This window comes from Tiliqua scincoides, chromosome 5, assembly GCF_035046505.1.
Source record: "Tiliqua scincoides isolate rTilSci1 chromosome 5, rTilSci1.hap2, whole genome shotgun sequence".
Classification (NCBI taxonomy): domain Eukaryota; kingdom Metazoa; phylum Chordata; class Lepidosauria; order Squamata; family Scincidae; genus Tiliqua; species Tiliqua scincoides.
In genome coordinates this window covers 17,381,485-17,409,196 of record NC_089825.1, presented here as the reverse complement: position 1 = coordinate 17,409,196, position 27,712 = coordinate 17,381,485, and the positions used below count along the sequence as shown (strand labels likewise).

The 27,712-nt window shown below is 44.7% G+C and overlaps 1 protein-coding gene and 1 long non-coding RNA gene across 5 annotated transcripts; one reads left to right on the top strand and one right to left on the bottom strand.

Annotated features, from left to right (window-relative positions):
• Window positions 1-1,846: 1,846 nt before the first annotated feature.
• Window positions 1,847-27,282, bottom strand: MAP3K8 (mitogen-activated protein kinase kinase kinase 8). 3 transcript variants are annotated; one of them, XM_066628031.1, is made up of 11 exons: window positions 27,129-27,212; window positions 21,516-21,677; window positions 19,950-20,126; window positions 19,654-19,734; window positions 17,566-17,930; window positions 15,728-15,892; window positions 11,946-12,207; window positions 10,344-10,450; window positions 9,037-9,189; window positions 7,019-7,265; window positions 1,847-3,751 (listed from the first exon to the last, which is right to left on the bottom strand). In XM_066628031.1, exons 5-11 carry the CDS (start codon window positions 17,899-17,901, stop codon window positions 3,621-3,623), a joined length of 1,401 nt encoding a protein of 466 aa, XP_066484128.1. In that variant the 5' UTR covers window positions 17,902-17,930; window positions 19,654-19,734; window positions 19,950-20,126; window positions 21,516-21,677; window positions 27,129-27,212; the 3' UTR covers window positions 1,847-3,620. The 3 variants fall into 3 exon arrangements, with proteins under 3 accessions (XP_066484128.1, XP_066484125.1, XP_066484126.1); XM_066628028.1 differs by lacking the exons at window positions 19,654-19,734; window positions 19,950-20,126; window positions 21,516-21,677 and having other exon boundaries at window positions 27,129-27,282; XM_066628029.1 differs by lacking the exons at window positions 19,654-19,734; window positions 19,950-20,126; window positions 21,516-21,677 and having other exon boundaries at window positions 15,728-15,832; window positions 27,129-27,282.
• On the top strand, window positions 16,629-20,731 carry LOC136651531 (uncharacterized). Of its 2 annotated transcripts, none has more exons than XR_010794527.1 (3): window positions 16,629-16,769; window positions 17,586-17,711; window positions 19,604-20,731. It is a non-coding gene; the product is annotated as an uncharacterized lncRNA (long non-coding RNA). The 2 variants fall into 2 exon arrangements; XR_010794528.1 differs by having other exon boundaries at window positions 17,586-17,783.
• Window positions 27,283-27,712: the final 430 nt, after the last annotated feature.

The following is a 27,712-nucleotide window of genomic DNA, read 5'->3' as shown; positions in this document are numbered from 1 at the left end:
GCAGAAAAGTTTGAGAACCACTGCTCTAAGCTGCTAAGAGGCTTGAGCAGACCACTTCCTGCCCCATCCATTTCTCCTTTCTCAGCTGTAAGTTACTGCGCATAGACCCTTGTTAGGCTGGAGGTGTGTGAAAGTGCATGTGTGTGCTTAAAAAATTTTTTCTTCTTAATTTACAAATGAATCTACTGAGTAGCTGGAGAGTTCCAACTATGCAGACCGCACTATTTTGTTTTGGGTTGGCACCATTTCAATTCCCAAGTGACAAGCCCAGGACCACCCATATTTGCTATTAGAGAGCCTGATATCATAAAAGTCCATTTCCTTTTAATGTGGTCTTCCCACTCACTATGAATGGGCCAATGGTAGTTCCTAATGAACCAGGAGATGACACAGAACAAAACAGTTTCATATCACTCAGTGGCATCACTAGGGGGGTGTGGGCTGCACCAGGTGACGCGCACATGGGGGGTGATGCACACTGGGGGGGGGTGACATGCTAAAATTGTGGTGGTTAGGCATAATACCATCATGTTATATACCGTTGGATGCAGAATTTCCAGCAGAATGCAATGCAAAAAACTAGAGTGAAATATCTCCTTTCTATCAAAAGTTATGGCAAAAAAAAAGAACAAAAATACATGGAGCCCTATGGAAAGTGAAACTGAGCCGTATTGTGCTCATGAGTAGGTGACCTTGCCTTAGTCCATCAGAAAGAGCAGGCTGAGAGGAATCCAGTGACACCACAATGGTCCTGATCCAATGAATGCAGCCCCTCCAAAACATCTGAGAAGGAAGTTCCTCCCTCCAAGCAGACAAATGAATTGAGCCCTATGGAAAGCAAAACTAAGCCTCACAGTCATGTTTACTCACAAGTAAGCAAACATGCCTTGGCTGGTGGTCAGGCCAGGCAAAGGGGAATGTGAAGCCACCAGAATGATCCTGATCTGATGGAACTGGAGCTCAACAAATGCTCCAGAAGGCAGCCCCCCGTCACTAAAAAGGATCAGACAGTGGCTTCAGCTGATAAGGTGAACTTTTTTGAGACTTACAAAACCAGGAGGATCCTGACAGTGATCTAGTTTAAACAGAAGTTCTTAAATCGAACTGGGCACTGGGTGCCCAACACCGGGGGTGTTGCCCTGCCCACTGCATGGGGGTGATGCGCTGGCATCCCGCATCAGGTGACATGAACCCTAGTGATATCACCTTTAACGAATTCAGGATGCAATCCTATACAGTGGACCCTTGCTTGACAATGGTAATCCATTCCAGAGACTCCATTGTATTGTGAAAATACTGTAATGTGAACCCAATAATGCCGGGGGGGGGGGGATTCATTCCAAGATCTCAGAAGTTGAAGTTTCTACCATAAAACAAAGCTATTTCCTTCTCTAAAAAGTGGTTTTAAAAGTGCCTGCTGCGGTCTTTAGAGACCGTGGTTATCAGTTTACACAATGTTGTATTTATAAAGCATAAATTACAGGGCTGCATCCTTCCTTCCATACATACAACCACAACGCTAAGAACACTACTGTTGGCTGAGATGCTACCAAATGCTTGCATTCACATCACTGATTGGCTTATCTATCATCCACGCAGTCCTGTTGGTGGCAGTCATGAGCCCATCATAAAGTGAATATTTTGTAGAGAACTTTGTTTTACTACAGAGAGTCCATTGTAAAGTGAGGATCCACACTACATACTTTTCCAGGAGAAGCCCAGTTGAATAAAATGGGATTTACTTCTGAGTAGACATGCAGAGGATTGTGCTGTCAGCTGGGTAAACAGTTCACAGGTCCTTTAAGATATGAAAAATGCACACACAAAACAATTATTCCTTCAAATATTTAATCCAATATTTATTGGAATCAGGGCTGAAAAATGGATACAGATCTATTGTACACACAAATAGCCTGACATTTACACTTTAAAAGAGGAATGTCACTTTATGAATAGTTCTATTTACAACATACATAGTATGCCACCTTTAAAAAAAACCAAGGATTAAAGAGATAATTTGTTGTACTGCACAGTTTAAAAAAGTTTATAAACATTCATTCCATGGGATGTACTAAACCATGTTCTTGAAACAGTTTTACTGCCATCCAAAACACGAAAGTAGACTTTATAAATATATTCAATATCTTCAAGAGAAAAGAAGATCTGTTTCCATAGGAACATAAATAATCTCAGACTCATGGCATTTGAATACAAGTGTATCTTCTGAACAAACAGGTCATGCCATGGCCATAAGCTAATCAGCATAGAGTCCCAAACATGCAAAATTATACATGAAATACCTCACGATGGCTATTTCCTACTGATCTGCAAATCACTACAATTTACTTATATGTGCCTGCACTTTTTGTGTACTCTTGCACAACCCCCATTCAATGAGTCTTGCACAAGAGACCAATCTGGATCATTGCACCCAATGTGGCAAGCCAACTCAAAGTGCAAGTTATACCCATTCAAGTGCATTCTGAATAGCCGCATAAAATGTAAGTATCCAAAGCAGGATACTTGCCTAGAGTTAGGATGGACATTTTGCAATGGTTTCCCACCCTAGCAGTCTGTTCTAAAGCTCCTGGACTCTGACAGGCAGCAAAAGATACTTAGGGGAACCTTTATGTTGAATGGAGACTCCATCACTATTATTTGTCTATATGGTTCTTGGCCCATATACTGGAATTGCCCAAACTTTGTCACGTGATCCTTCTTTAGTGGAGAATAGACCTCTGGGTGTTCCCATCTATGATTAGGGCAGAGTAACAGCTGACAACACAATCAAGCTGGTAGGCGTTGTTTATTCCTCTGGCCTAAAAGTCGGGCGATCAAAGAAGCAGCAAAGAGAAGACCTGAGAAGTATGTTATAGAACCCAAGGGAGGCAAAAAGAAAAGGCTTTCAATAGACAGGGTGTTGCCTGCCCTGGTATCCAAAACAGTCAGTCACCAAAACTAGTGGGTGTTTGGGTGGAGGTGTTTATGCTCTACTGATTTGTGGGTCACTGAACTGCCTCCTGGTCCATGGAAGACACATGCAAAGACTGGCAGGATAACAGTATATGGGGAAGGGTTTATACCCCAACCAGCAATGCTAAGGACCTCCGTAGGAAAGCTCACCTAAAGCTACAGTCTAAGAGCTTGCAAAGGGGAAAGATCATAGCCAAGCCATCTCAACGATCCCTCCATCAAAAGCCATGGAGCAACTAGAAGGAGGTGCACCTTAATAATGATTAATTTAATTAATAATTAAAGAGGCGTTCATGGATGTCTAAAGTGAGTTCCTGGCAAGGAGGTAAGCAAACATAGCTCAGGCAAACTAATTTGATCAACCATTTGGGAATGGAACCACTTCAGATCTTCACTTACATCATGTTATTCAACTGATGTGTGTGTACAAGATGTAGGCCAAGTCTCCAAGCAGCAATATTTCTCCCCAAACAATTGTCCTTCTGGGGCTCTTGTTTGTAATGCAAAACAAAAAAAAAAGTTAATGCAGGCTGTCTGTTGGTCAGCAATCCTAAGCTTTATAAAATCCTTCAAGTGATAAGAAGCACTTCATTTGTCTTCAAAGAGAGGCACAGCTTCCGTCTGTCCAGCATAAGAGATCCCTAGATTTATTCATAATCTAGCACAGTTGATCCCTGGACAATGTTAAAGTAGCCAGCTAATGCTCCCAAGTCTATGTACAGGGATCGTTGTCTCTTTAGCAGTTCAGATTCCTCAGTGATCCCAAGACAAGAAGAATCTGGCAGATAAAAGAAAGAAAAATTAGTATTTGATGTCATACAGTGAGATAGGCGAAATGGATACACTCACAGTTTTGATTCAAAGAAGGAATGGGATTCCTTTCATCTCTAGCTTTACTGCATCAATGGAATTTCTTATTTGTATATTACAACACGCGTAGTAATTTTGCACCATTGATTAGAGTGTTATTTTGGCAAATTAAGCATAATTTAATTAATCAAAAGACCTTCAAACACCTGACACTCATTTTAGATCAACTGACCATGGCTGATTCTTTTTTTCCACTGTTACTTATGCTTATTAAACATGCTTTTTTCCAAGCAATATAATATACCAGCAGAGTTTGTAAGGAACAGGCCAGGTGTGCTCAAGAAGAAAACATAATAACTGGTTACAGTTCTCCAAATCTCAATTTGCATCTCTGTGGAATTAACAAAGCCACAGGAGTGAAAGGGATGCTTCCCTTCTGTAACTCAGTCTTCTTGGCAAGTGTGCCTCCCCTCTGCCGAGCCAAGGAGCACAAAGCATCACAGCTCAGGAGAATGAGGCAGGAGCACTAGCCTGACTGGGTAGTAATCACGGTCTGGGAGCCTCCTGCTCTTCTCCCCATGTGCTGTCTGATGAAGAATAAAATTCTTTCCTACTCATTTTCTTCACTAGAGAGCTAAACTCCAGATCAGTGTTTTGATGATGCTGTGGTACAATAAACTGTGCATACATGTAAGGAAAAACCTTCCAGGCTATGGGGCTTCACAAAAACTAACCAAGGATAATTCAAGGAGGGACAGCCTCAGGGGAAGAGACTGTAAATGGCATACTTGGCACACAATTCTATTAACAACTGGAAGAGTATCCAAAATAAAGCCTTTAGCAGTCTTTTCCACTGCACTCTCAAGCACTGAATGTTGAATGCTCCTTAAAGCTGAAAATATCTAAATGCCCTATGGCACTCCTAAAAAAAACCAATGTACCGGACCAATGTACAGGACCTTCCCCCTGCCCCCCCCCCCCGGTGTACTCCCTGTAATCACTTTCTCAGAAGGGTTGAAGGCCAAAAGGAGGGGGCAAATGCACCAAAAAACAGCTCTCAATATTCACAAAAGCATATCAAACACTGAACGTGCTAGGACACTGCCAACCAGCACAGGATACAGATCAGGGAGGTGACAAGGAAACAGATAAGGGAGGTGACAAGGAGGAACAGGGTCATAATCATGGGGGACTTCAATTGTCCTCATATAGATTGGGTCAATTTGTGTTCTGGTCATGAAAAGAAGATTGGATTCCTTGACATGTTAAATGACTGTGCCTTAGAGCGGCTAGTCATGGAGCCCACCAGAGGGCAGGTGACTCTAGATTTAATATTGTGCGGTACTCAGGACCTTGTTAGAGATATCAATGTTACGGAGCCATTGGGGAACAGTGATCATGCTGTGATCCGTTTCGACATGCACGTCGGGGGAAGAATACCGGGCAAACTCTCGCAAAAACCCTTAACTTCCGACGAGCTGACTTTCTTCAAATGAGGAGGCTGGTTAGAAGGAGGTTGAAAGCGAAGGTAAAGAGTCCAATCTCTCCAGACTGCATGGAGGCTGCTTAAAACAACAGTAATAGAGGCCCAGCGGAAGTGTATACTGCAAAGGAAGAAAGGCTTCACTAAGTCAAGGAGGGTGTCCGCATGGCTAACGAGCCAAGTTAGAGAGGCCGTAAAGGGCAAGGAAGCTTCCTTCCATAAATGGAAGTCTTGCCTTAATGAAGAGAATAAAAAGGAACATAAACGTGGCAAAAGTAAGAAGGTGATACGGGAGGCCAAGTGAGACTATGAGGAACGCATGGCCAGCAACATTAAGGGGAACAATAAAAGCTTCTTCAAATATGTTAGAAGCAGGAAACCCGCCAGAGAAGTGGTTGGCCCTCTGGATGGTGAGGGAGGGAAAGGGGAGATAAAAGGAGACTTAGAGATGGCAGAAAAATTAAATGAGTTCTTTGCATCTGTCTTCACGGCAGAAAACCTCGGGCAAATACCGCTGCCTGAACGGCCCCTCCTGACCAAGGAATTAAGTCAGATAGAGGTTGAAAGAGAAGATGTTTCAGACCTCATTGATAAATTAAAGATCAATAAGTCACCGGGCCCGGATGGCATCCACCCAAGAGTTATTAAGGAATTAAAGAATGAAGTTGCTGATCTCTTGACTAAAATATGCAACTTGTCCCTCAAAATGGCCATGGTGCCAGAGGATTGGAGGATAGCAAATGTCATGCTGATCTTTAAAAAGGGAAAGAGGGGGGACCCGGGAAACTATAGACCGGTCAGCCTAACATCTATACCGGGTAAGATGGTGGAATGCCTCATCAAAGATAGAATCTCAGAACACATAAACGAACAGGCCTTGATGAGGGAGAATCAGCACGGCTTCTGTAAGGGTAAGACTTGCCTCACAAACCTTTTAGAATTCTTTGAAAAGGTCAACAGGCATGTGAATGCGGGAGAACCCATGGACATTATGTATCTGGACTTTCAGAAGGTGTTCGACACAGTCCCTCACCAAAGGCTACTGAAAAAACTCCAGAGTCAGGGAATTAGAGGTCAGGTCCTCTCCTGGATTGAGACCTGGTTGAAGACCAGGAAACAGAGAGTGGGTGTCAATGGGCAATGTAGGGTATAAGGCAGCACAAGGAACACTACAGAAGACTCTAATGTGGGTGAGAAATCTCCAAACAAACATAATTTTTGCAGGATCACCTATTACTGTTTGCAATCCTGGATATACATAAACCAGTACTTTGGCTCATATGCTAATTGTGCAGATTTTTTTCTTTTTTTTTTTTTTAAGAAAATGCTTTCTTAAAAAAAATTGTATGTCATCATACACAGCACTGTTTTAACTCTGCTTTAGGCTGTCATCATTGTTTTCTCCCCTAGCTATTATCTCTAGATTAAACAAAACCTAATATCCCCAAAACCAAAGAAAAATTATTTCACAACTCTGGAAAGTCCACTTTTTCAAGAGCTTCCAGGATGATTCTTTCAGGGTTGTTGAACTGCTACTACAGGAACAGCGGAACTCAGCAGAGCCTGAGTCGCCTGAAAAGTCAACAAGACTCCTGCCACATACTTGAATGTGATCGTCTTCTGACCTCAGCTTGTCAAGACTTTGACTGGTATGTTTCAGTGGAAGGCCCTTAAGCTTCAGCAGTTAAGTAAGCAGAGGCTTAAAAACAAGCAGCCACAAAGGGCCTAGAGGTAGGAGGATCGGCATTGTACCTGCAATGTTCTCAGGCAATTCTAGCCCCTTGCTTGCCACAAGCCTTTTTTTTTCAAGCAGGGCCGAATCCAGGCTCTGACAGCGAGGCTGTTCCTCCCTTGGTGGGTGCAGCGCTTCATGCTTGAGGAGTTCCATAGCAGAGGGCCTCTGGTTTGGGTTCCTTTCCAGAGCGGCTTCCAGTAGCCTTCTCATGCCGCTACTGCAGTCTGCAGCTATGTCCTCTAGTGGTGGTGCCTGCTTATGTATCTATTAAAACAATAAAACAGGCAGCTTTAGCATAAGTGTTAACCAGGAGGGTGGGGTAAAGCAGGAAGAGTTTTTTTTAGGAGGATTTTTTGCATTATAAAGTTACCACCCTGGGAACTTCCTCACCATGAGTCATATTTTGGAAGACTGCCACTCCACTGCTGCATGACATGGTTATGAGAGGACTGGAAAACAAGCCTGTTTGGGAGTTAAATGGCAAACCAGAAACTTGCTCGGAGTTCAACCAAAGGTTTGCAAGCCTAACTTGGTCAGACGGGCAACTGTTTTCAGCGCGACTATGTGACCCAGTTTTGGTGCCAAAAGGGAGTACGGACTGACATGACAGGGCAATGGACTTTATTAAACTTGGACAAACATTTTTAAGTGGCATGGCCTCAATGAGTACAAACTGCCAGCACGCACAAGGCAGATGTGTTACACACATCTGCTTCCAGAGAAATAGCCATGTGCTTTTGTGGACTGGAGTTACTTCATCAGATGCAGAAACTGTTGTGACATTTGTCACTGTATTGCTTCTTACTTTGATGCTTTACCAAAAAATGGTCTTAGACTTCATCCTTGCATTCTACAGCCCTGCCACCCCAATTTTTTTATTTTCTCTTTTGTTACCCATGCGCACATGTACATGCACCAACCAAAGTCTTGCATCTTATAACTTGGATGCTAATCCACAAAAGTGCATGCTAAAATAAATTGACGAGTCTTTGTTTCTATCTAAAAAATTTAGGGCATAATCCTGACCATCATGGGAGTGTCGCAAAATTGCTGTAAAGCAGGGCCCGGGGAGAACACAGGCCACAGGGAGAAGGTCAAGGTTGGCCGACACAGTTGTCTGGGGGGGGGGGTAGGGAGTGGGAGGCAGGGCCAGGATCCAGCAGTTACGCTCAGGATGGTCCTGGGCTGCTCAGATTTGCTCCACCTCTTCAGGTGGCGCAGATCCAAGTAAACCCATTGGGGCTGCTGCAGCGTGATATGGGGTAAGGGGAAAAGTTGCCCTTGCCTTGGATTGTGCTGCTTTTGACCCCAAATTTGTGCTGGATGCAGAATAGGCCCGCTGGCCTGCCTGTTTCCGGCACAAGTTAGAATTGCGCACTTTTGGAATGTACTGATCTGTAGCTGTGCAGATCCTGGGACAGCAAAGACATTTTGGACCCAATCCTATCCACCTTTCCAGCACCAATGTAGCTGCAGTGCAACCCTGAAGTGAGGGAACAAACATGCCCTTACTTTAAGGAGGCCTCTGTGACTGCCACCACTGGAGGGTGTGGGGCATGGGCTGTTGGCACTGCTGCATCAGCACTGGAAAGCTGGATAGGATTGCACCCTTTGATTCATTCCATTAGAGTTACTTTTTAAAAGTTCACCTTCTGCCTGTGAACTTGAATACTTATGATTCTCCATTTCCCACTCCATCCAGATCAGAAATAAAGAAGTGTCACCAGTCCATTTCTTGTTCCTCCTTCCACAATCCTATGGAAGTTTACTACTTTTACACAACAAGAATACAAAAGGCCTAGCGTGAGTGCAGCTACTTGTGCAGAGTTGTATTGGTGAGGTCCAGTTCTCACTGAGATGACAAACCTGAGTCTGGAATGCACCACTTCTGATTGCAGGTGCAGGCTTGAACAACTGAATGCTCCCCCAAATGAAACAATCCCTCCTCGCAGTTAACTAACACGCCAGGGAGAAGGCAAGGCTAGAAAGCCTCTCCTGACATCTAGTTGGCTGACCAATCCAAGCTGATGCTTACTATGTAGAGGTAGGAAGGGTACGCAGCACGAGGATATCGAGTCACCCATGGCGGGTTGCCAGTCTGCATGTGAATGATGGTCGCTCCCAGGCTGTAGATGTCAGCTTTGGTAGTGTGGCCCCGGCAGAGTATCACTTCTGGGCTCATATAAATCTGCAAACGGCATTTAGAGGAAAATGAGCTTCAGTTTTAGACTTGTCCCAATGGCACTGACTCACTTAAACCATTTCTGCCCAACGTTGCATAAATGCAATAGGGATCAAATGTGTACACTTGTGGGCTGGGCAGAAATGGGTTAAGATGGAGTTTTTTCTCCAGCTATATTATCTTAGCAGATTTCACACAAAAGCCATGCAAAGCCTTCATGAGGGAGGCGAACAGGAAGAAAACAGCTTGCAAGTACAACGTAAGCTTTCATAGTAGCTCATTGTGATGGAGCTGCTAATAATTCCCGAACTGTCACAGAAACCCATTTTCACCTAGTGAAGAATATATGATCTGCGTTGGATCAATTCCATTTCGGTGGATTGAAATTCTGCACCAAAGGACCCTAAATCGCATGGTCATAGACCATAGTATGCAAACAAAGAACATCCATTTCCGGATTCTATCTTTGCACAACAATTCTGCAGACACATACAGAAGCCAAAGCTCCAGACCTGTGTCTGCACAAGCATCACAATGAAGTGGTAAGACAGAAATGATAGCATTCTGTACTGTGCCACTTCAGATTTCCCAGGGTGTGTGTGTGTTGGAATGCTAAAAACCCTCCCTGAAAGATATTTTTTAAAACACCACACCAGTGAGAAGGATATGCAAACGTGATGTGCCGATTTACTACTTGCAGGGAACTTTACATGCACTTACACACACACACCCCACTAAAGCCAGGGGTTCCCAAATTTCTTCCACTGGTGGCTCCCTTGACCTACTGGGCCATTGGCTATGGCTCCCCATTAGGGCTACAATCCCATATGCTGTATTGGACAGTGGGGTTTTTTTGCAAGGATTCCACAGCGCCCCTGACTAGTTTCAGTGGCTCCCCAGGGCTTACAGTTTGGGGAACATTGACTAAAGCCGTTCAGCTTTTTAGCTATTACTTTTACTTTAGCTACATTTCAGATTGGACACTTTCAATGATATGTTTTTCTGCGAAAAGGACACAGTCTAGTGGGAAGTTCTGCTCTGCAAGCTCTGTTGAAATGAATGGATGCTCACAGCATCCACCTTCCTAGTGGATTATGCTCTCCATCTTTCCCACTCTCATTTATAACTGGGGGGAGGTTACTCTCACATGCAGCTGTTACCTCTGTTCCTCGAAGTTCTTTGGGATAGTAAATATCTTCAGTCATTTGGACGCTTAGACCAAAATCCACCAGAACTGCTTTGGTTGACATGAAAACAATGTTGCTTGCTAGAAACAAAGAAGACAAACAGTTTTGTTTTTTTTTGGAAAAAAAATTGTGACATTCATTTTAACAAAGAAAACATCCCGTTTAGCAAGAGAGTCTACAGTGAGCACATCTCAGATATGCAAATAGCTATCAGGGCATTTTTGCATGGCTAAGAGAACAAGGCCAAGTTAAACAGCTCCCAAGTTTTCTAGTGGGACACATTTTTCAAAGCACACACAACTTTCCAGTAACAGCTACAAATGAGGGACAGAGTGACAGAGCATCTGCCTTCATCCAGGAGACCCCTGGTTCAACTCCTGGCATCTCCACATAGGTTTGGGAAAGACCCTTTCCTGAAATCCAGAGAGCCTCTGTCAGTCAATCCTGAATACTGAGGAAAATGGATCTGACCCAGTATAAGGCAGCTTTATACAATATGTTCAGCCCACTTTATATTTGAAATCTGCTGAATTTCCATTTTTTCAACACCTTCAGCGCAGTTCTGCAAGCGTGGGATCAGTCCTGATGGCCAAAGCCTCTTTATTTTAGCTTTAAAATGTTTCAGCTCATTGTTTCTGTGCTTCTGAATTGGTTTTAATACTTGCTCTTCTCTGTGCTGTTGGTTGCTGTTCTCTCATTTCTGTTTTGATTTTGTTTTATTAACAGCCCAAGTTTATCCAACTTTCCAGCACTGATGCAGCCTCAATGTAGCCCTGGGGTAAGGGAACAAATGTTCCATAACCTTGAGGTGGTCCCATCACAGGCTGCAGTGCGTGCCTGGTTGACACAGCTGCATTGCCACTAGAAAATTAGTTAGGATTGGGCTGTCAGTGGGTGTACAATTCTTGTGTGTTAAACTGATCGTTGTAAGTTGCCTTGGGGGTCCCTTTTGAGACTGAAAGGCAGAGCATAAATATTTTAATAGTTTAAATGACCGGGCTTGAAGGATATGGTCCAACCAAGTGCCTTTTGCCAGATGTTTCACCCCTGTCTGTGGAGGGCATTCTCAAAGGTTCCATCATCCCAAGATCACCACCATTCCATTCCCCCTCTTCTATTCTTTTTGATGTCTTGTTTTGTTTATATATTATTTCAAGAATAATTTTATTTTTTAATTCTTTAAAGAGAGAGAGAGAGAGAGAGAGAGAGAGAGAGAGAGAGAGAGAGAGAGAGAGAGAGAGAGAGAGAGAGAGAGCCCTCCACAGACGGGGGCAAAACGTCAGGCAAAAAGCATCCTGTTGGACCATGGCCTTCAATCCAGAACATTTTTAATTGGACATTCTGGCCATGAAAGCCTCAGTATGTATATAAATATTTTCAGTACCTTCAGATAAATAAATCTCTGTGAGGACCCCCAGTTAAGCTTCCAAGGAACCCCAAGATTTCTTTGAACACAGTTTAACACCCACTATGCTCAGCAGATAAGGACAGTCTCTAAACCAAAGGTTTTCAACACTGTATCATGCTGCTGATGTAAGGGAAGAGACAGGTCTTCAAAAGTGAATGCAAACCTACGTTTTATATCTTGATGGATAACTCCCTTTGAGTGAAGGAACTCCAGTCCTTTGAGGATATGCTTCGTCACTGAAATGATCTCAAATTCTCTCATCGGCCCACAGCTTTCTACTTTCTCCAGGACAGAGCCCCCTTCTCCAGCTTCCATGAAGAGGTGGATCGTCTCATCCCACAAGATGGCCCCATATAGTTCTGCGATATTCTCATGGTGGAAGCAGGCTTGGATTTCAACATCCGACGGTTTGAACTGTTCCACTGGGACCTAGGATGCCAAAATACAGAAAACCCACGTGATGAAATCTGAGCAAAAGACTGCTTTAGATCCTGAACTTGTGGGATGATATCGAACCCCAAATGATGCGCCAGAGACCTGCAGTGCATTGCTTTGAAAAAAATTACAAAAAGGCAAGAAGAAATGGGGCAAGGAAAGGATAAGGCTCACAACAGGGTACATGTTGCTGAAAAGGGCAAGTTCACTGGTAAGATGTAACATGAAGTTTCCTGAAGCCACACTCCCTGGATTCCACTGTACTGGAGAATGATCGGCCAGTCTCTAACCTCCCATTTTGGGGCAAGGTGATCAAGTGGATGGTGACATCTCAATTCCAGGGCAGGGTTAACCCATCCATGAGGCCACCTGAAATGTTTTCACGGAGTGGCACCCTTTGAGGAATGGCAAATGAATGAGTCCCCAGCCCTTCTGTCCACTACCCTGCAGCTCCACTATTCACTCCAATCCTCTTCCAAACTGCTGAGAACAAATCAAAAGAAAATTGCAACAGCAGCAGCCTCCTTCTTCCTCCAGCACTACTGGAGGGGGGAAGCTGATGCAATTGCAAATTCTCCCCGACTACATCATGCAGAGTTCCCAGCAGCCCCTGCACCTGTTCGTTTAATGGAGGAGGCTGCATGATGTGTTCATTCTCCAGTCCTCTCTCCATGGAAGGGGTGCATACAGGAGCTTGCAAGCCAGGGTGGCAGTGGGCAGCCAATTCAGACAGTTCTGAGGCATGCACCACCCTTGTTTCAGGGAGCCTTAAATGAAAAAGATTATCTAGATCTCTTTCAATCTGGTTTCAGACCTGGCTTCAGGACAGATACAGCTTTGCTCACCCTGGTGGGTGATCTACATTGGTGACAGGACAGGAGGAGTGCATCCCTGTCCATTCTGCTGGACCTCTCAGCGGATTTTGAAACCATTGATCACAGCAACCTTCTGGTTGTTTGGGAGTTTTCCCAGTAAACTGCATGACCACACAGCTCAAAGATGGGCTCCATTCAGGTTGGAGCTCAGCTGAAGCAGACATCAGCAATGATGTCATCACCCACCACCAGAAGACTGCTGTACCACAGGGTCACTGCGGAACCACGTCCTCAGCCATACAAACCAGCCAGTCCCATACAAACCAGGGGAGGGTGGCATGTTGTGGTCTGCTGCCCCGGGGCAGCACAGAACCTAGGTCCGCATCTGCTGGAGGCATATATAGGCTGAAAGGGGAACATAGGATGTGGCATTTTTCACTGCTGCTAAGATCTTCCTTCACCCTGCCCCTAAAATGCACCCAAACACCCACCCCTAAAATGCACCTCTCCACCCACTGGGGGTCTGGGCATGATCGATCTGCATGCTGCTGTCAGTGGCACATGGCCTTCTGGGCTTCATACCAGCAGAAGCTCTCTGCAGAACAGTGGAGAGACTGCTGGACCAGTGGACCAAAAAATGTGCTGGTGGAACTCATGGTCTGTCAGCACAACACCAATTGGGTTGTGAATTGGGCTGAAAATATGATTTGGTGTCTAGATCTTTTTTTCTTCTGTTGCAGTGTTTTTGTATTTGTTATACGGGTGTGACTTCGGTATCCACAGATCCAGCATACGCGGATTTACCTTACCATGGATGCTAGCAGATACCGGGGCCAACATTTACATACCTTCAAAAAAAGAAGAAAAAAAACCCCATGAAAATAACATTTCTTACCTTTGTGTGGTGAAACTGCACAATTTCCCCATGTGAAGGTAAAAAAATGCTATTTGAACACTTTTTCTTTTTTGAAGGCATTTAAATGACAACCCTAGTATCCACAGATTTTAGTATTTGCAGGGGTGGGATTCCAGAATGGAACCCCCGCGGATACTGAGGTTGTACTATAACTTTTGTGCCTGTTAATTTTAGCTATGCTATTGTATTTTAATTTTGCACTGTTTTAATATTTTATTGTTTCAATTATTACTGTTAATCCAGCTAAAGCACCCAATATTTTAGGGGGTGGCAGGATAGAAATATTTTAAAATCAACCATTATCAATGTTATAATTAAAAAAGTGAGTAAAGCATTACCCTTTCAGTAGTACATAAGGAAGTGGAGCCCTCTGTGAATAAGCTTTTAAAAAATAAAACTAATGTAAACCAAGTAGCATGAGAACTGCTTTTGCCATGAGACCTACTGTGGACATTCATATGAGCCAGTAGCGTGATCACCATGCAAGTGATGTCACAGGGACTATCCAAGACCTGCTTGAATGAGTATCACACTTGCTTTACTCACAGCATTCCAAATGCTATAGATGTCGCATTTTCCTCAGTGACACAAACTGAACTGCCCTCACTGCACTGGAAAAACACAATCCCATTGCACCAGAAGCACAAGTTTGGGGAAGAATGGTTGGAACCATCACCAGAAATTAGAACCAGCTTGTTTGGAGAGCCTTGAACCATCACTGTACGCCCTAATCACAAATAGTCATTGCAACCTGCTCTTGGATCCCAGATATTTAGTTCCTAATGTCTAATGGCAAAGAGACAGTGTTCATCACATCTTACACTAGTGTAATAGTAGAGACTATATTACAGAGTGACAGGCCAGTCATATCTCCTGCCAGCCCAGAGCAGGCACAGCCACCAAGAGAGCAGGAGGGAGAGCAGGTGGCCCAGGAGAGGCAAGCCAAAAACACTGTAGACCACCTGGTCTCCAATGGGTCTCCTCAAACCTATGCCAGCTTTTTAGCTGGCTTAAGTCTGAGGAGAGTCAGGGGTCATGTGCAGCTGCAGCCAAGATCCACCCACCCTTCTCTTCAAATCCACCTCCACCAATTACCCCTACCATCCTCCTCTCCACCCTTACCACCAAATTATGGTGTTGCCCATGCATGGCCTTTAGGTTTTGCACTGGTGGCAGCAGTTCACAGAAAAGCACCGGTCCAGGCCTTATGGTGGCAGATCGCAAGAATTGCCAGCATTAGGCCTGGTTCAGATTGGGTCCTGAGACTAATTGTATAGGTCTTCTGCAGTAGGGGACAGAAGCCTAAAGGGAAAAGGAGGCAAAACATTACTCCTGCATGCAGTTTTCCATCCAAATGCACATAGGGCTCCAGTGTGGAGGCAGAGTTGCATACTAGTTTTAGTTCATGAGTTTGTTCAATTCTAGAATGTGGGGCAAACATGGGGCCCTGAAGGGACTCAGTCCTGCTTAACTTCAATAGGCTGCTACATCATGTGCCTTCATACCATTCCCTGGGTCCCACAACCAAAACTCATAATTATAGTTCATAATTAGCAAATGCACCATTCACTGTACATATGGATCATTTTCCAGAATGTCAGGGAACAAGAAAAACACTGCTCAAGTGGAGGTTCGTGTACACATCCAAGCCCCCCACCCATGAATATACTGAAGCGTATGCAAAAAGCAACATCCCCAATTATTAACATGGAAATCACTGAATGATCCACAGCCTAACCCAAATGCATGGTAAACACGTAGAAAGAAAATTCAAGTGGCCTACCAGTTTGCAAGCCATTCGCTTTTTGGTTTCTGCATCTTGCGCCAAGTAGACTTTCCCAAAAGCTCCCCGTGGAATGAAGTCAGACCCAATATTCTGGTAGGTGAGCTTCCATGGAAACAGAAGCACATCTGAGTCAATCTGATAACGCCCATTTTTGGGTCTGATCTATAAAATATTTAAGATAGGGGAAGATTAAAACAGGACACAAGCACACTATATTTCATAAGAACAGCCTCACTGGATCAGGCCACAGGGCCATTTAGTCCAGCTTCCTGTATCTCACATTGACCTACCAAATGCCTCAGGGAGCACACAAGAGACCTGCATCCTGGTGCCCTCCCTTGCATCCGGCATTCTGAGGCAACCCACTTCTAAAATCAGGAGATTACACATACCCTTCACTGCCTGTAACCTGTGATGGACTTTTCCTCCAGAAATTTGTCCAATCCCCTTTTAAAGGCATCTAGGCCAGATGCCATCAGATGCCATATCCTATGGTAAGGAGTTCCACAGACTAACTACATGTTGAAGACACAGGGGTGTTGACTGAAGCTACCCAAGGAAGGCTGTGGATCCACCTTTTCCAGTGCCATCGACGGTTTCTGCAGTAGTTTACCATGGTCTCATACAGAGGGTTTTCTCAGGCTTGCTTGTGAGTTCTTATCACCTGACGGTACCTGAGATTGACTTTCTGTATGCTAAGCCTGGGCTCTGTCACCTTCCCACAATTGCTTCACTTTCCCCGATTTCTTCTTCTTCTCAGTATGCAGAGGCCTCATGACATAACCAGCAGGCTTTATTTAGAAAGATCAAATGGGAACAGTATGTGAAGCATTCGGTTCACTCTGGAAATACTTACAATTCCAGCCAGCCATCAGCCTCCCATAAAACACAAGTTGCCGCTAATTGTCTGGCAACAATAGCTTGACTGATGAACTAATAAAGAAGGGGTTGTGTAATGAGTCTACCTGACAACTTGTTTGTTCATTCCTGGAACCTTCCAGCCTCTTGCTGCACAAAGCTGTGGGTTAGGCTTTAGAAGGTAAGCAAACAGTTTCAACATTTCCTATCATGACAGGTTGTGCTGGGAGGAGGGGGAGCAGCAGCCTTTCCGAAACAGACTGAGCAAGCGTGGAGAGAGATGGGAGCCACAGGGATCCCAATAAGGGTTTGTGTGGTACTAAGAAATGGCAAGCCAGCTAAAACTCGACATCAAAAGGCTCGTATTCAAAAAAAGACAAACACTTTCTGAGTCGCTCAAGGTTAAAAGTAAGGCTGTGATGTTTACTTGGTTATTTGGTTTGATTCGTAGATGTAAAGTCTTTGGATCAACTCCATGGATGTCTCCAATTAGTCAGGCAAGACATTTTCTTCAATAACTTATTAATATATTGTAGGTAAAAATACTGCTGATAGCAGGCTCTCTCTTAGAAAAGACATTTCCATGGGCATAAAGTTGCAATCATAACTGGATGCAATAGATTTATCCTAGGAAACTGGACAGAGCCACTGAGTTTTGCCCCAATGCCCAGACACATAACAAACTCAAGATGCAGTGATACACACTGGCTCTTTTACAGAGCTGTCTCTTGTTACAGAATTAAGATTTCAATAAACACTGGAGAATGCTGTCGGTTTTTATTGTGGTTTGAAACAGTACCTTGGACATCAGTGATACTTCTCCTCTAATCTAGCCCCTCACAAACTGGATTTTGGAGACTCCAATTGGAAGCCCTCCGATTTGTTAAATCTGATGGGCTTCCAAGCTGATCAATGTCAAGTAGCTGTGTTCAGGACAGCAATACCACATAGTACATAATTTCCAGAAAACAACATACCATGTTTAATATGATTCCAGACTCCTGCTTCCTGGGCCGACAGAACTGTTTGGCAGTGTTCGACACCTGATTTGCAAAAGCCAGCAAGTCTTCCACAGTGCCGTACTTGACAGACGACAACAAAGAAACTTCTCTCCTGCTGAACAGTAAGGATTCCGCACGTTCCTCGTTTTTGTTTGGCTCCTGACACAGAGTGATGAGGCTTCTTTCATAAACAGGCAAGTCTCCATTGGGGTAGAGGTTCTCCATCATGTCAATCACTTCAGATATATTGAAGTCTGCCAACAATAAGTCCATTTCCTCTTTGTTGTCACTGTCAGTGCTCATAAACTCCATTACTGTCGGTTGTCTTCCCCTTCTTCGACCTACGAATGGCAAGAAAGGAGCTGCATAAAACTTCACAGTTCGCTGAAGTAGAAAATGAAGACATACCAAAATAGGAAGCATTTGACATGTGCAACCATGTAGCCATACACTGACAAAGGAAGGAAACAGTACTCTTTACACAGTTTCACCCTTGCACCTGGTTACATGAGGCCACAATCCTATGCACACTTCCCTGGGAGAAAGCCCCAAGAAATTTCAGTTGGAAGTGACAACAGGGCTACATTAGCACAAGCTCACCATGGCTAGTCCTGCCAAGGATCCTTGCCCCATGCAATGAGGTGGACGTGCATGACTGAGGAAAGGGGATTAGGGCTGAAATCCTACACACGCTTTCCTGGGAGCAAGTACCATTGAATACTATAGGAATGACTTCTGAATAGACATGCATAGGCTTGTGGTGTAGCAATCCAAACCTGCAACTAGAACACCCAGGGTCCCATGGAAGAGAGGCACAAGTCGGGTTGATTGGGCCTCCAACTGCCAGGGATGCAGAGGAAATTAGGAGGCTCACTGAGTAGTCCTTCACATCAGGAGGCAGCACAGGCAGCTGCTGTTTTGAGACTTGGCTCTTCAGCTGCCCTGCTGCTTCTGCAAGAGGAGCAATGCCCAGTTGCAGCTGCCTTCACAAGCCAATCATATCCTGCACTTCTCAACACCCCTTGCGCCTTCTTGAAAAGAGTGACTTCAGCCACCAGCAGTTGTCTTGAAGATGAGAGATGACTGCTCAGGTTCCTAGCAGTAAAACTGTCAGGGAAATGCTTGGGGCTAGGAAAGCCCCATGATACCTCCTTCATTCTCTGGGTGAAATTTGTCTCTCAGTGCCTGAAGCTTTTAAAGAAAGGTGATATCCCAGCTGAAACAGCCTAATATAGGAGCATTCATCTGGTAAAGAAAAAGATGAGGGGAAAAATAGCAGAGGTTTTGGGGTAGATGTGTCTTATGTCATCCGTGACATCACAGGCACTAGCCAATGAGTGCCCACCATGCTCCATCTGCCACAAACAATGATATCAGCAGTCATTACTTGGGGGACCACAATTTCCAGCAACTAGGTATTGTTCTTTGAGGAAAGACAATATTCCAGACACCTCAGAACAGTGATTTTCTACCTTTTTCATCTCACGGTACACTGACAAGGTACTAAAATTGCCAAGACAGATCGTCAGTTTTTTGACAATTGACAAGGCACAGTGTTGTCAGTGGGGGCTCACATCCCCCAACAACTCTATTAGTAAATGACCCTCCCCCAAACTCCTAAGGCACACCTGCAGACCATTTGCAGCACTCCAGTGTGCCATGGCACAGTGGTTGAAAATGGCTGGCTTAGAAGAAGACACCCTGATCCTGAGATACACCCATAGCCTCTCTCATGCACTTTGTCTGGAAAGGCTATAGCTCATTCTGGTCATAGCAATACCCAAAGTCATGATCACAACCAGCACCTTCTCCATTAGAACAGTCAAAGAGGACTGAAAAGCAAGAATCGTAATGCAACTGGGCTGTATTCCAGACTCATTTGGTGCTAACTTCACAAAACTGCATTTCAGGAGCCAACCAAAAACATTCTTCAGTTGCACAGAGATAATAGCATATTGTCAACAGTCCTTCTGTTTTGCTCCCCGCTTATATTTCCTTTCTTTTTTCTATGTAGATTCTTGGCATGGTTTCAGGAAGAGGGTTTGGAAGGAGACAAGAACTTACAGGAATCCAAACTGAAATGTCAACTAAAAGCACCTTCCAGTCCAAAATCAGAAGGAACCTTCCTATCCACGCCTTAAAAACCTGGAAAAACAAGGATTGCATTATTTTAGACAATCAGATGACTGGAAATCCCCCAGTGCACACATATCTCCATAGGCAATGCTCAGCATGAGTTTTTTTTTTTTTTTTTTAAAAAAGGAAATTGGACTTGAGCAATTTCTAGCTGCAAAAGGCAAAACTTATTTCCTGATATGACATAAAAACAACAACCAACGAACAAGCCAAGTCAAGACTACCTCTTAGGCACCAGCAGACAGGTGGAGTCTTTCTGTTTTCCAATTTCCTTTTGTTAAGGCAATGACAGAGCTTCCAAGAAAGTTCTCTCCTCTCTGGAAAACTGCCCCATTTCCACAAGATCATTGGGCATTGAACACATAGGAAGAAACAGGAAAGGGCAGAGAAAAGGGAGATTCCTAAAGGAAAGATAACACAGGAGGCTCAAATGAAGACAGCTAACTAAAAGTCTTCCATGCAGGGCTGAAAAAAACCCTCCTTTGAAAGAGATCTCTGATTGACTATTTCTACCAAGCAGTACAATTCAAAGACATGCCTACTTTTCTTCTAACTGAAGATAAGTGCCTCTTGATTCACCTGTTTCCATAACACAACTACAGGACTTAGGTGTGGCAAGAAAGAAAAATTGGGCAGTGACGAAGACCAAGAAGGAAAGACACACTGGTTAACTTGCCTCTCAAGGCCAGGCACGTGACAAATGCTCTGCTGGAGCCGTCAGGTAGTGTCGAATGCCTATTATAGTTTCTGGTCAAGATGCTTATCTCCACTCTACTCACTGCCTAGCTGTAGGAGCCTTCTGGCAAATGCCTTTGTGTGGCACATGGAGAAAACACACCCACCCATCAGAATCTATGTTAGAGAAGGATCATGTCATGGTCAAGACTTGGAGACAGTACCAAATCTCTAAGAATAGCTCAGGGCCACATGAGGGATAGGAAACTGCTGGAACTGTGTCAGAGAGGCAAGCTGGGAAAAATTGAGCTATTGCCAGGGTATATGTGTGTGCGGGGGGGGGGGGAGTTCTCTTTAATCACTCCCCTGCTGTCCCCCATTCAATCCCCGAACAAGGTGGGAGGGGGTGGGACAAACTGTGTGAGAGTGGGGACAGAGGTGGCAAGAGGGAGGAGGGTCACACTCAGCAGCTGAGATGCTTACTAGTATGACCCAATCCTTTACAGCTCTACTCATAGAGTAGTCCATATGTGGCAGTTGTTCAATGAGGCTTCCTCCTATCAAGCAACAATGGAGCCATAAGTTTGGAAAGCATGGTCGCTACAAGCTGCCTTCCCCCTGCTTCCCTAGGTTTCTCCAGCCAATTCTAGGACAAGAACCCACTAGGACTGCTCCTTCTACCCTCCTTCATCCAAAGAAAAAAAATCAGATCACCTTCATCCAATGATCATTGGTTGCTTCAGAGATGGACAGGAGAGCCTGTTCCTGCCTGCCTCCCTCCCTCCACCTCCTGCGTGATGCAAAACCAAAACATTAACCTGTCCCTGCCTCCTGGCTGGAATTTCCCCGCTACTCATCCAGTCTGAATGATGGTGCCACAAGATCTTTTATGTTGTGAAAAAAATAAGAAAGCACCCTCAGACACAGACTCGAGTCTGCGTGCATGGGGACCAAGTGCCAAGTCAGTGATCTCAGACTCGAGTCAGTGCCAGTCTTCAGAGCAGGTGACTTGAGAGTATACGAGGCAGCAAAAAACACCATGTTTTTGCACCTCAGACTCATGTCACCTGACTTGAGTTCCCATGCCTGTGGTATTTCCAGTCGTTTCCACTTACCAAGCCAGAGAAGCACTCAGGAAAACTGAGTTTTTCACATGCAGTGTCCACACAGTCTATGTTTGATTGGAATGTTTACTACTTAGATCCGTAGTCCCGCAAATGGAGCATTACGCTGATAGGCTTCTGTGCATATCCTTGCCATTGACAACCAAGACAAACCTACGCAGAGAAAGGAGGGCATTTCAGGCCACTGACTTCACTTCAACTTGCACCAAGAGGATCACGATAGCTGCCAGTCTGCTAAGCTGAAAGATGCTTATACCAGGGCTCTACTTAAAGGGTATGTTTGCCCTCAGTGTGACAGACGACATGATCCAATCTCAACCTGGCCAAAAAGGAATTCAAAGTTTTGTTTTGTTTTTTTAAAAAATAATAAAAATAGTAATAAATAAGCTCCAGCACCCCATATGCCTTCTCACCTGTGACAAAAACAATTATTTTTTCCTAATGAACAGACTTCACAACTCCAAAAAAGGTAACTTCTCACACAGTAACATATTTTTTTCTTTAAGTATAGTTTCCGTAAACCTCAGAAATTTACAATGACTGCAAAGTCTGAGAAACTGCCAATTTGCAGGGTGCATGGACATAATCAAAGGCGGTAAAGACTAACACTGGCAGTGTTGCTGCTTTTTAACTTTCCCTTACAGAAGACAAAGTGGTGCTGTACTAGAGCTGGCATTAAATTCTGAACAGTACACAACTCCTTGACCAATGTAACATTCTTTGAGGGCCACACAGTTCATATAACTACAGGTGCAGCCTGTTTATCCACGGATTTTACATCCATGGATCTGGCTCCATGCGGGTCCCCTGGACCCATGTTGGGCCAGACTTGGGCCTCACCTGAACCCTCCGAAAGGGACCTGAGCTGTGCTCCAGTCCCCTACGAAGTCCTTTCTGAAGCCTGCAGAGGCAGCAAAATATATTGGTCATAAATCAGTTTAACGATAAATCAGTTTAACAAAGGACTTCCCACAAAGGACTCTGAGGACTGTGGTTTGGGATGGGTGCTAGGAACTCTCTACTACAGATCCTTAGCTGCTTCTCACAGAACTACAGCTCCCAGAATTCCATGGGAGAAGGGCTTGACCATTCAACCACTTGACCATGAAGTGCAACTGTTTCTGCTTGGCATCTGCTTCTCATCCAGGAACTGTTTCACATTCTCCCCAGAGTTACAGGAATTCCAAATGTACTCATGAACTCAACAACACCAAAGACCTTTAAAAGCAGTTTTTCCAGATAACTCAGTCTCCTTTACTGAATGCAGATTGTGTGATATACTTTACTGGGTAGGAGCTTTACTGGGCAATAGGGAGGCTGTTAGCAAAGTTATTCCCGGAAAGTAGAGAACATCTGACTATTGAGCAAGTAGCTGGAAGGAAAAACTCCATGTTACACCCCGTACCAGAATGTGAGGTTGGACAACCATGTAGAATGTAGACTGATTAAGAGGACAACTTGCCCTAGAGCTTAGCAAAGGCACAGTGGGCTGGAGAGGTCACAGGCAACATTCCAGTTCACTCTGTTGCACAGTGGCTGACCAGCACAGCCATTAAGAGAGGCGTAAGCAAGCATTCCAGTATCTGGGACACTCGTGTATTCCCAGTGAGGAGGAACGTGACCTAATTTTGAGGTGCAGTTTTACAGCGTGTATCTCCATGCATCTGATTCACACAATGCACTGCTATCAGATAAAAATCCTGCAAGTGACTCAGGACTGAGGCACCCAGACAGACATTGTGCTGGAGAGCAAGGCTGGCGGCATAGTTTTATCTACTCCACCCAAAAAAAGCAAGGCAGGGGTTTCAGAGATACTATTCCGACTTAGAGCTTGGCATATAAATGGAGGACAAAGTCAGACCCGTGGTCCATCTGGTCCAGTGCTAGCATATGACTCTGGCTGGAGTCTGACTCTCTCAGGCAAGGGCCTGCAACATGAGGCCCTTCTTGCTGAAGATGTCAGGAACTGAACTTGAGACCTTCTCCCTGCAGAGGGTCAAGCCAGTGAACTTTAAAAGCAATTCCAGCTCCCTTTTGTTTCTTAGGAATACTCCTTTGGAGATTCCACAGTCCTGGATCCACAAATAACTAAGTAAGGGACAGGGGAACTCGGTCTTGTGGTACATCAAAACCGCAAGAATTCCCCAGTGAAATTTCCAGAGAATGACCCAAAGGGATGGAGCAGGCTGCCAGTCTTCATTTTCGTTTTTACTTAGGACACCTGCTGCTGCTCTCTTGCCTTCTCCGCTGCTGCTAATGCAACACCTCTCATGCTACAACCCATCAGGAAAGGCAAGCCACAAATGAGCTATTGCATCTCAAACCCCCCCCCCCCAAACACACACACTTGCTCAAGCAACACCTTGGGTCTGTAAGTCACTCTTTGTGAGAGTCAGTGAGAAAGGTGGTACAGTATATCAACACTGAACCATCTTCTTCTTCACAATATTTGTAAAGGCAAGTTGTCAACCCCAATATTGTTTTTTCTTACAAATATCTACCCAAAATTCTAACACAGGAGCAACATTGTTGTCCTGTTGTCTATTGTCTATTGAAATGCAGATGGATAGTTCTACCTAAGAGCAGGGACCTATCCTTTTGACTGACTTTCCTGTAAAGTGTTGGGGGTACTGATGAAATAGTAAAATAAAATAATACTTCTGTCCCCTGAAACAGTGTCCAATTAGTGCCACATTAAATAGTAACAAATCACCTTATTAAATAAATTGATCTGTTGACACCATTGGTGGTAATACACTGAACCACTAAGTGGAGGTGAACCATTTGAAGTGGAGGAATGAGCTGTGTAATAATATTTTAATAGAGTAACTAGCATTAATATGTGCAACTGAAATAAGTTCAACTGCAGCATATGAATAAATGAAATAAATACATATTCTCCACTGTGCCCTCTCCATCTTCCATTGTCTCCATGGATCTGGCTGTATAGAGGCACACATTTTTACAGGTGTATGCATTTACTATTTAGGCTGCAGTCCTACACACACCTGGGAGTAAGTCAATTGAATCAATGGGATTTACTTCTGAGTAGACACACGGATTATGCTGTTACTGACTTTTTGGTGCAAGATTGACTGGGTGGTCAACCTTTTAACCTTATGGCTCCTGGACCACTGTGCGGAGGCAGGGAATTTCAGCAGATGCAGCTTGTTATCTCACAAACAAGTTGAAATTTCCTCCCCCACACAATTGTTAAATGTCCAGCTGAAAGGTTGGCCACCCCAGATATAAAAGCTGAATAGCACTCTGATCTCAGTCATAATTAATAATATCTGGGATTATATAGTATTTTAGAGTATTTCATGCACATTATCTCAGCAATTCCAATAACACCCCTTTAAAATAGGTAGTATTATAATACCAATGGGATACATATAATCCCCAATGGACAGAGTGACAGGGGCTTCCCTAAAGCCATTAAATGACTTCACAGCAGAGATGAGTTTATAAATGGGAACTTCCCTGTCCAAACTCACATTCATTCTCCTGTGCAAGGCATTAAAGCAGGTTGCTAATCTGAACAACAAAAGAGGCAAGTGTAATGCAAATTAGCCTATTAGCTCTTTATTTGTTTATTCATCTTATTTGCATCACACATAGTGTCATCTTATTTGCATCACACTTTCCAAAGTTTCATGTTACAAACTGGTCAAAAGAAGCAGCACTTTAAGTGTGTTTAATCACAGAGATTTATTTTCCTGTTCTCTCAGCAGGGAAATTGCCTGAGCATGGCTGCCAACTAGCATTGCCAACTAGCATTTCAGAGCGCAATACCATAGTCTTTCTAGACTGAAGGCTGCCAACATGCATGGCTGCCAAGAGCCAAGGAAGCATTCAGGTAAAAGAGCCACCAGATGCTGGTCCCTACAAAACAGGTGTGACCATGTGAACTGCTGGATGGGGCTGGAAAGGAGGCTGATCTGAGAGAACTGCCTTGAACTCAAACTAGGTATTCACCTGAGGTCATAATCCTATTCCTCAAAAGCACCTATGGAGTTAGAAAGGATGAGTCTTGCTGCCACCAGGCTTAAAGGAACAGGCACACTCTTCAAGCAACAACCTCACTGGTGGAGCAGGTGACCTAATAGCATAGCCACAAAAGGGAACAAGGCACCCCAAAATGTAGGATATCCAAGAAAAATATAGGACATGATAAAAAATAAAAGCTAAAAACACTTGTATATTGATTTCATGTGGTTAATTTAAGCACTATAGTACTTATTATTAAATTTAAAACTATATTACATACAATTTCTTACATATAATAAATTATATGTAATATAGTTCCAAGAAGGTTCTGTGCTGCCTTCAGGGCAGGGAAAAGGGGGACATTTAAGTTCTTTTCCAAGGCATGAGGCTATAAAAAGAGGACACCACCCTCTGGTGGGGTGACCAGATACAAGAGGAACAGACTGCCTCTACCTTTAACCACTGTATAGAAGAGGGAATGTTGGCAGGTTCCGCTCAGCCTGGAAGGGTTTAAAAAGCTGCACCTGCCAACATTCCCACTTCTGTACAATGGTTAAAGGTAGAGGCACTCTGCCCACCCCTTGGTAAGTGGTCACTCTACTTAGTGGCAAGTCAGTTTTAAATGAAAATAAAACGTCTGTTTCTCTCCCTCTCTCTCACACTCACACACACACACAAAATAAATCATAAATCACTTTTCAAGTTAAGACCACTGTAGGGATAAGGTGCTTGCACAGCCATCTGAGTGAACAGCCCTCCATATGGCTGTTAGATGAACCATCCACCTGGATATACATGATGCCACTATGTTGAAGGATAAACTGAAGACCAGGCGGAACAGAGAAATGGGGAACAACCTTCTCAGATACAGACTTACTACCGCCTGCTCCAACAGCTTCCTCCTTTCTGGCTGGCTGGCTGGCTTAGAGCCCATTCCTAGGCATGTCTACCCAGAAGTCCCAGTATTGTCAATGGGACTCATTCCCCAGAAAATGTGCATAAGGTTGCAGCCTTAGAGCCCAATCCTAGCCATGTCTATTCAGAAGTAAGCCCCAGTATAGGCAATGGGGCTTACTCCTAGGTAAGTGTGGATGGGATTGCAGCCTCTTACCCCAGTCCTAGGCATGTCTACTCAGAAATAAGTCCCACTAAAGTCAATGGAGCTTACTCCCAGGAAAGTGCAGATAGGACTGCAGCCCAATCCTAGCCATGTCTACTCAGAAGTAAGTCCCAGTACAGTTAATGGGGCTCACTCCCAGAAAAGTGTGGATAGGACTAAAGCCTTAGAGCCCAATCCTAGCTGTGTCTACTCAGAAGTAAGCCACAGTGTAATCAATGGTACTCACTCCCAGGAAAGTGTGGATAGGACTGCAGCCTTAGAGGCCAATCCTAGCCATGGGATACTCATAAGAAAGTCCCCTTACAGTCAATGGTGCTTATACTCAGGCATGTCTACTGGGTGTAGCCAGTGGAGCTTACTCCCAGGAAGGTGTGGACAGGATTGCAGCCTGAGAGCACAATCCTGGCCGTGTCTACTCAGAAGTAAGCCACAGTACAGTCAGTGGGGCTCACTCCTAGGTAAGTGTGGATGGGATTGCAGCCTTAGCGACTTACCTGCGCTGCCTCTGGCTCTGGGCGGCGAGCGTGGCGCTCGGTCCCTTCTCGGGATCGCGTCCCCGCAAGGCAGCGCTCCTTGGCCCTCCGCCGAGAGAGGGCTCCGGGTGAGGCAGGCGGGCGGCGAGCGCTGTCCGGCTGTCACCATCAGGCACCGTGCCGAAGCCTGAGCGCTCCGGAGCCCAGCAGGCTAGCAGTGGAAAGCCCGGGCGAGGGGAGGAGCAGCCAGAGGTGACGGGGCGGGGAGGAGGAGGAGGAGGAGCTGCCGCTTACTTTCGAGTTTGCTTTTACCGTAACCCAAAAGAGGAAAAGGGCCGGCGGCAGGAACTCCCCTCCTGGCTCGCTTCGCTTTGCGCCTAGGCGGAGGGCGCAGTAGGAGGCGGGGGACTTTGCAAGCCTTGACCCTTCCCAGGGAGAAGGGGGGGGAGCCAACGAGACGCCGAAGCGGCCTCGAAGAAGAAGGAATTCCGTGCTGGGGATTCCCCACCTGCCTCTTTTTCGTTTCCAAAGCAAACGCGCGTCAGTGGAGTAGCTAGAGGGGGGCGAAGCACTAAGTCTTGCGGGGAGTCTCACCGCAGCATGCA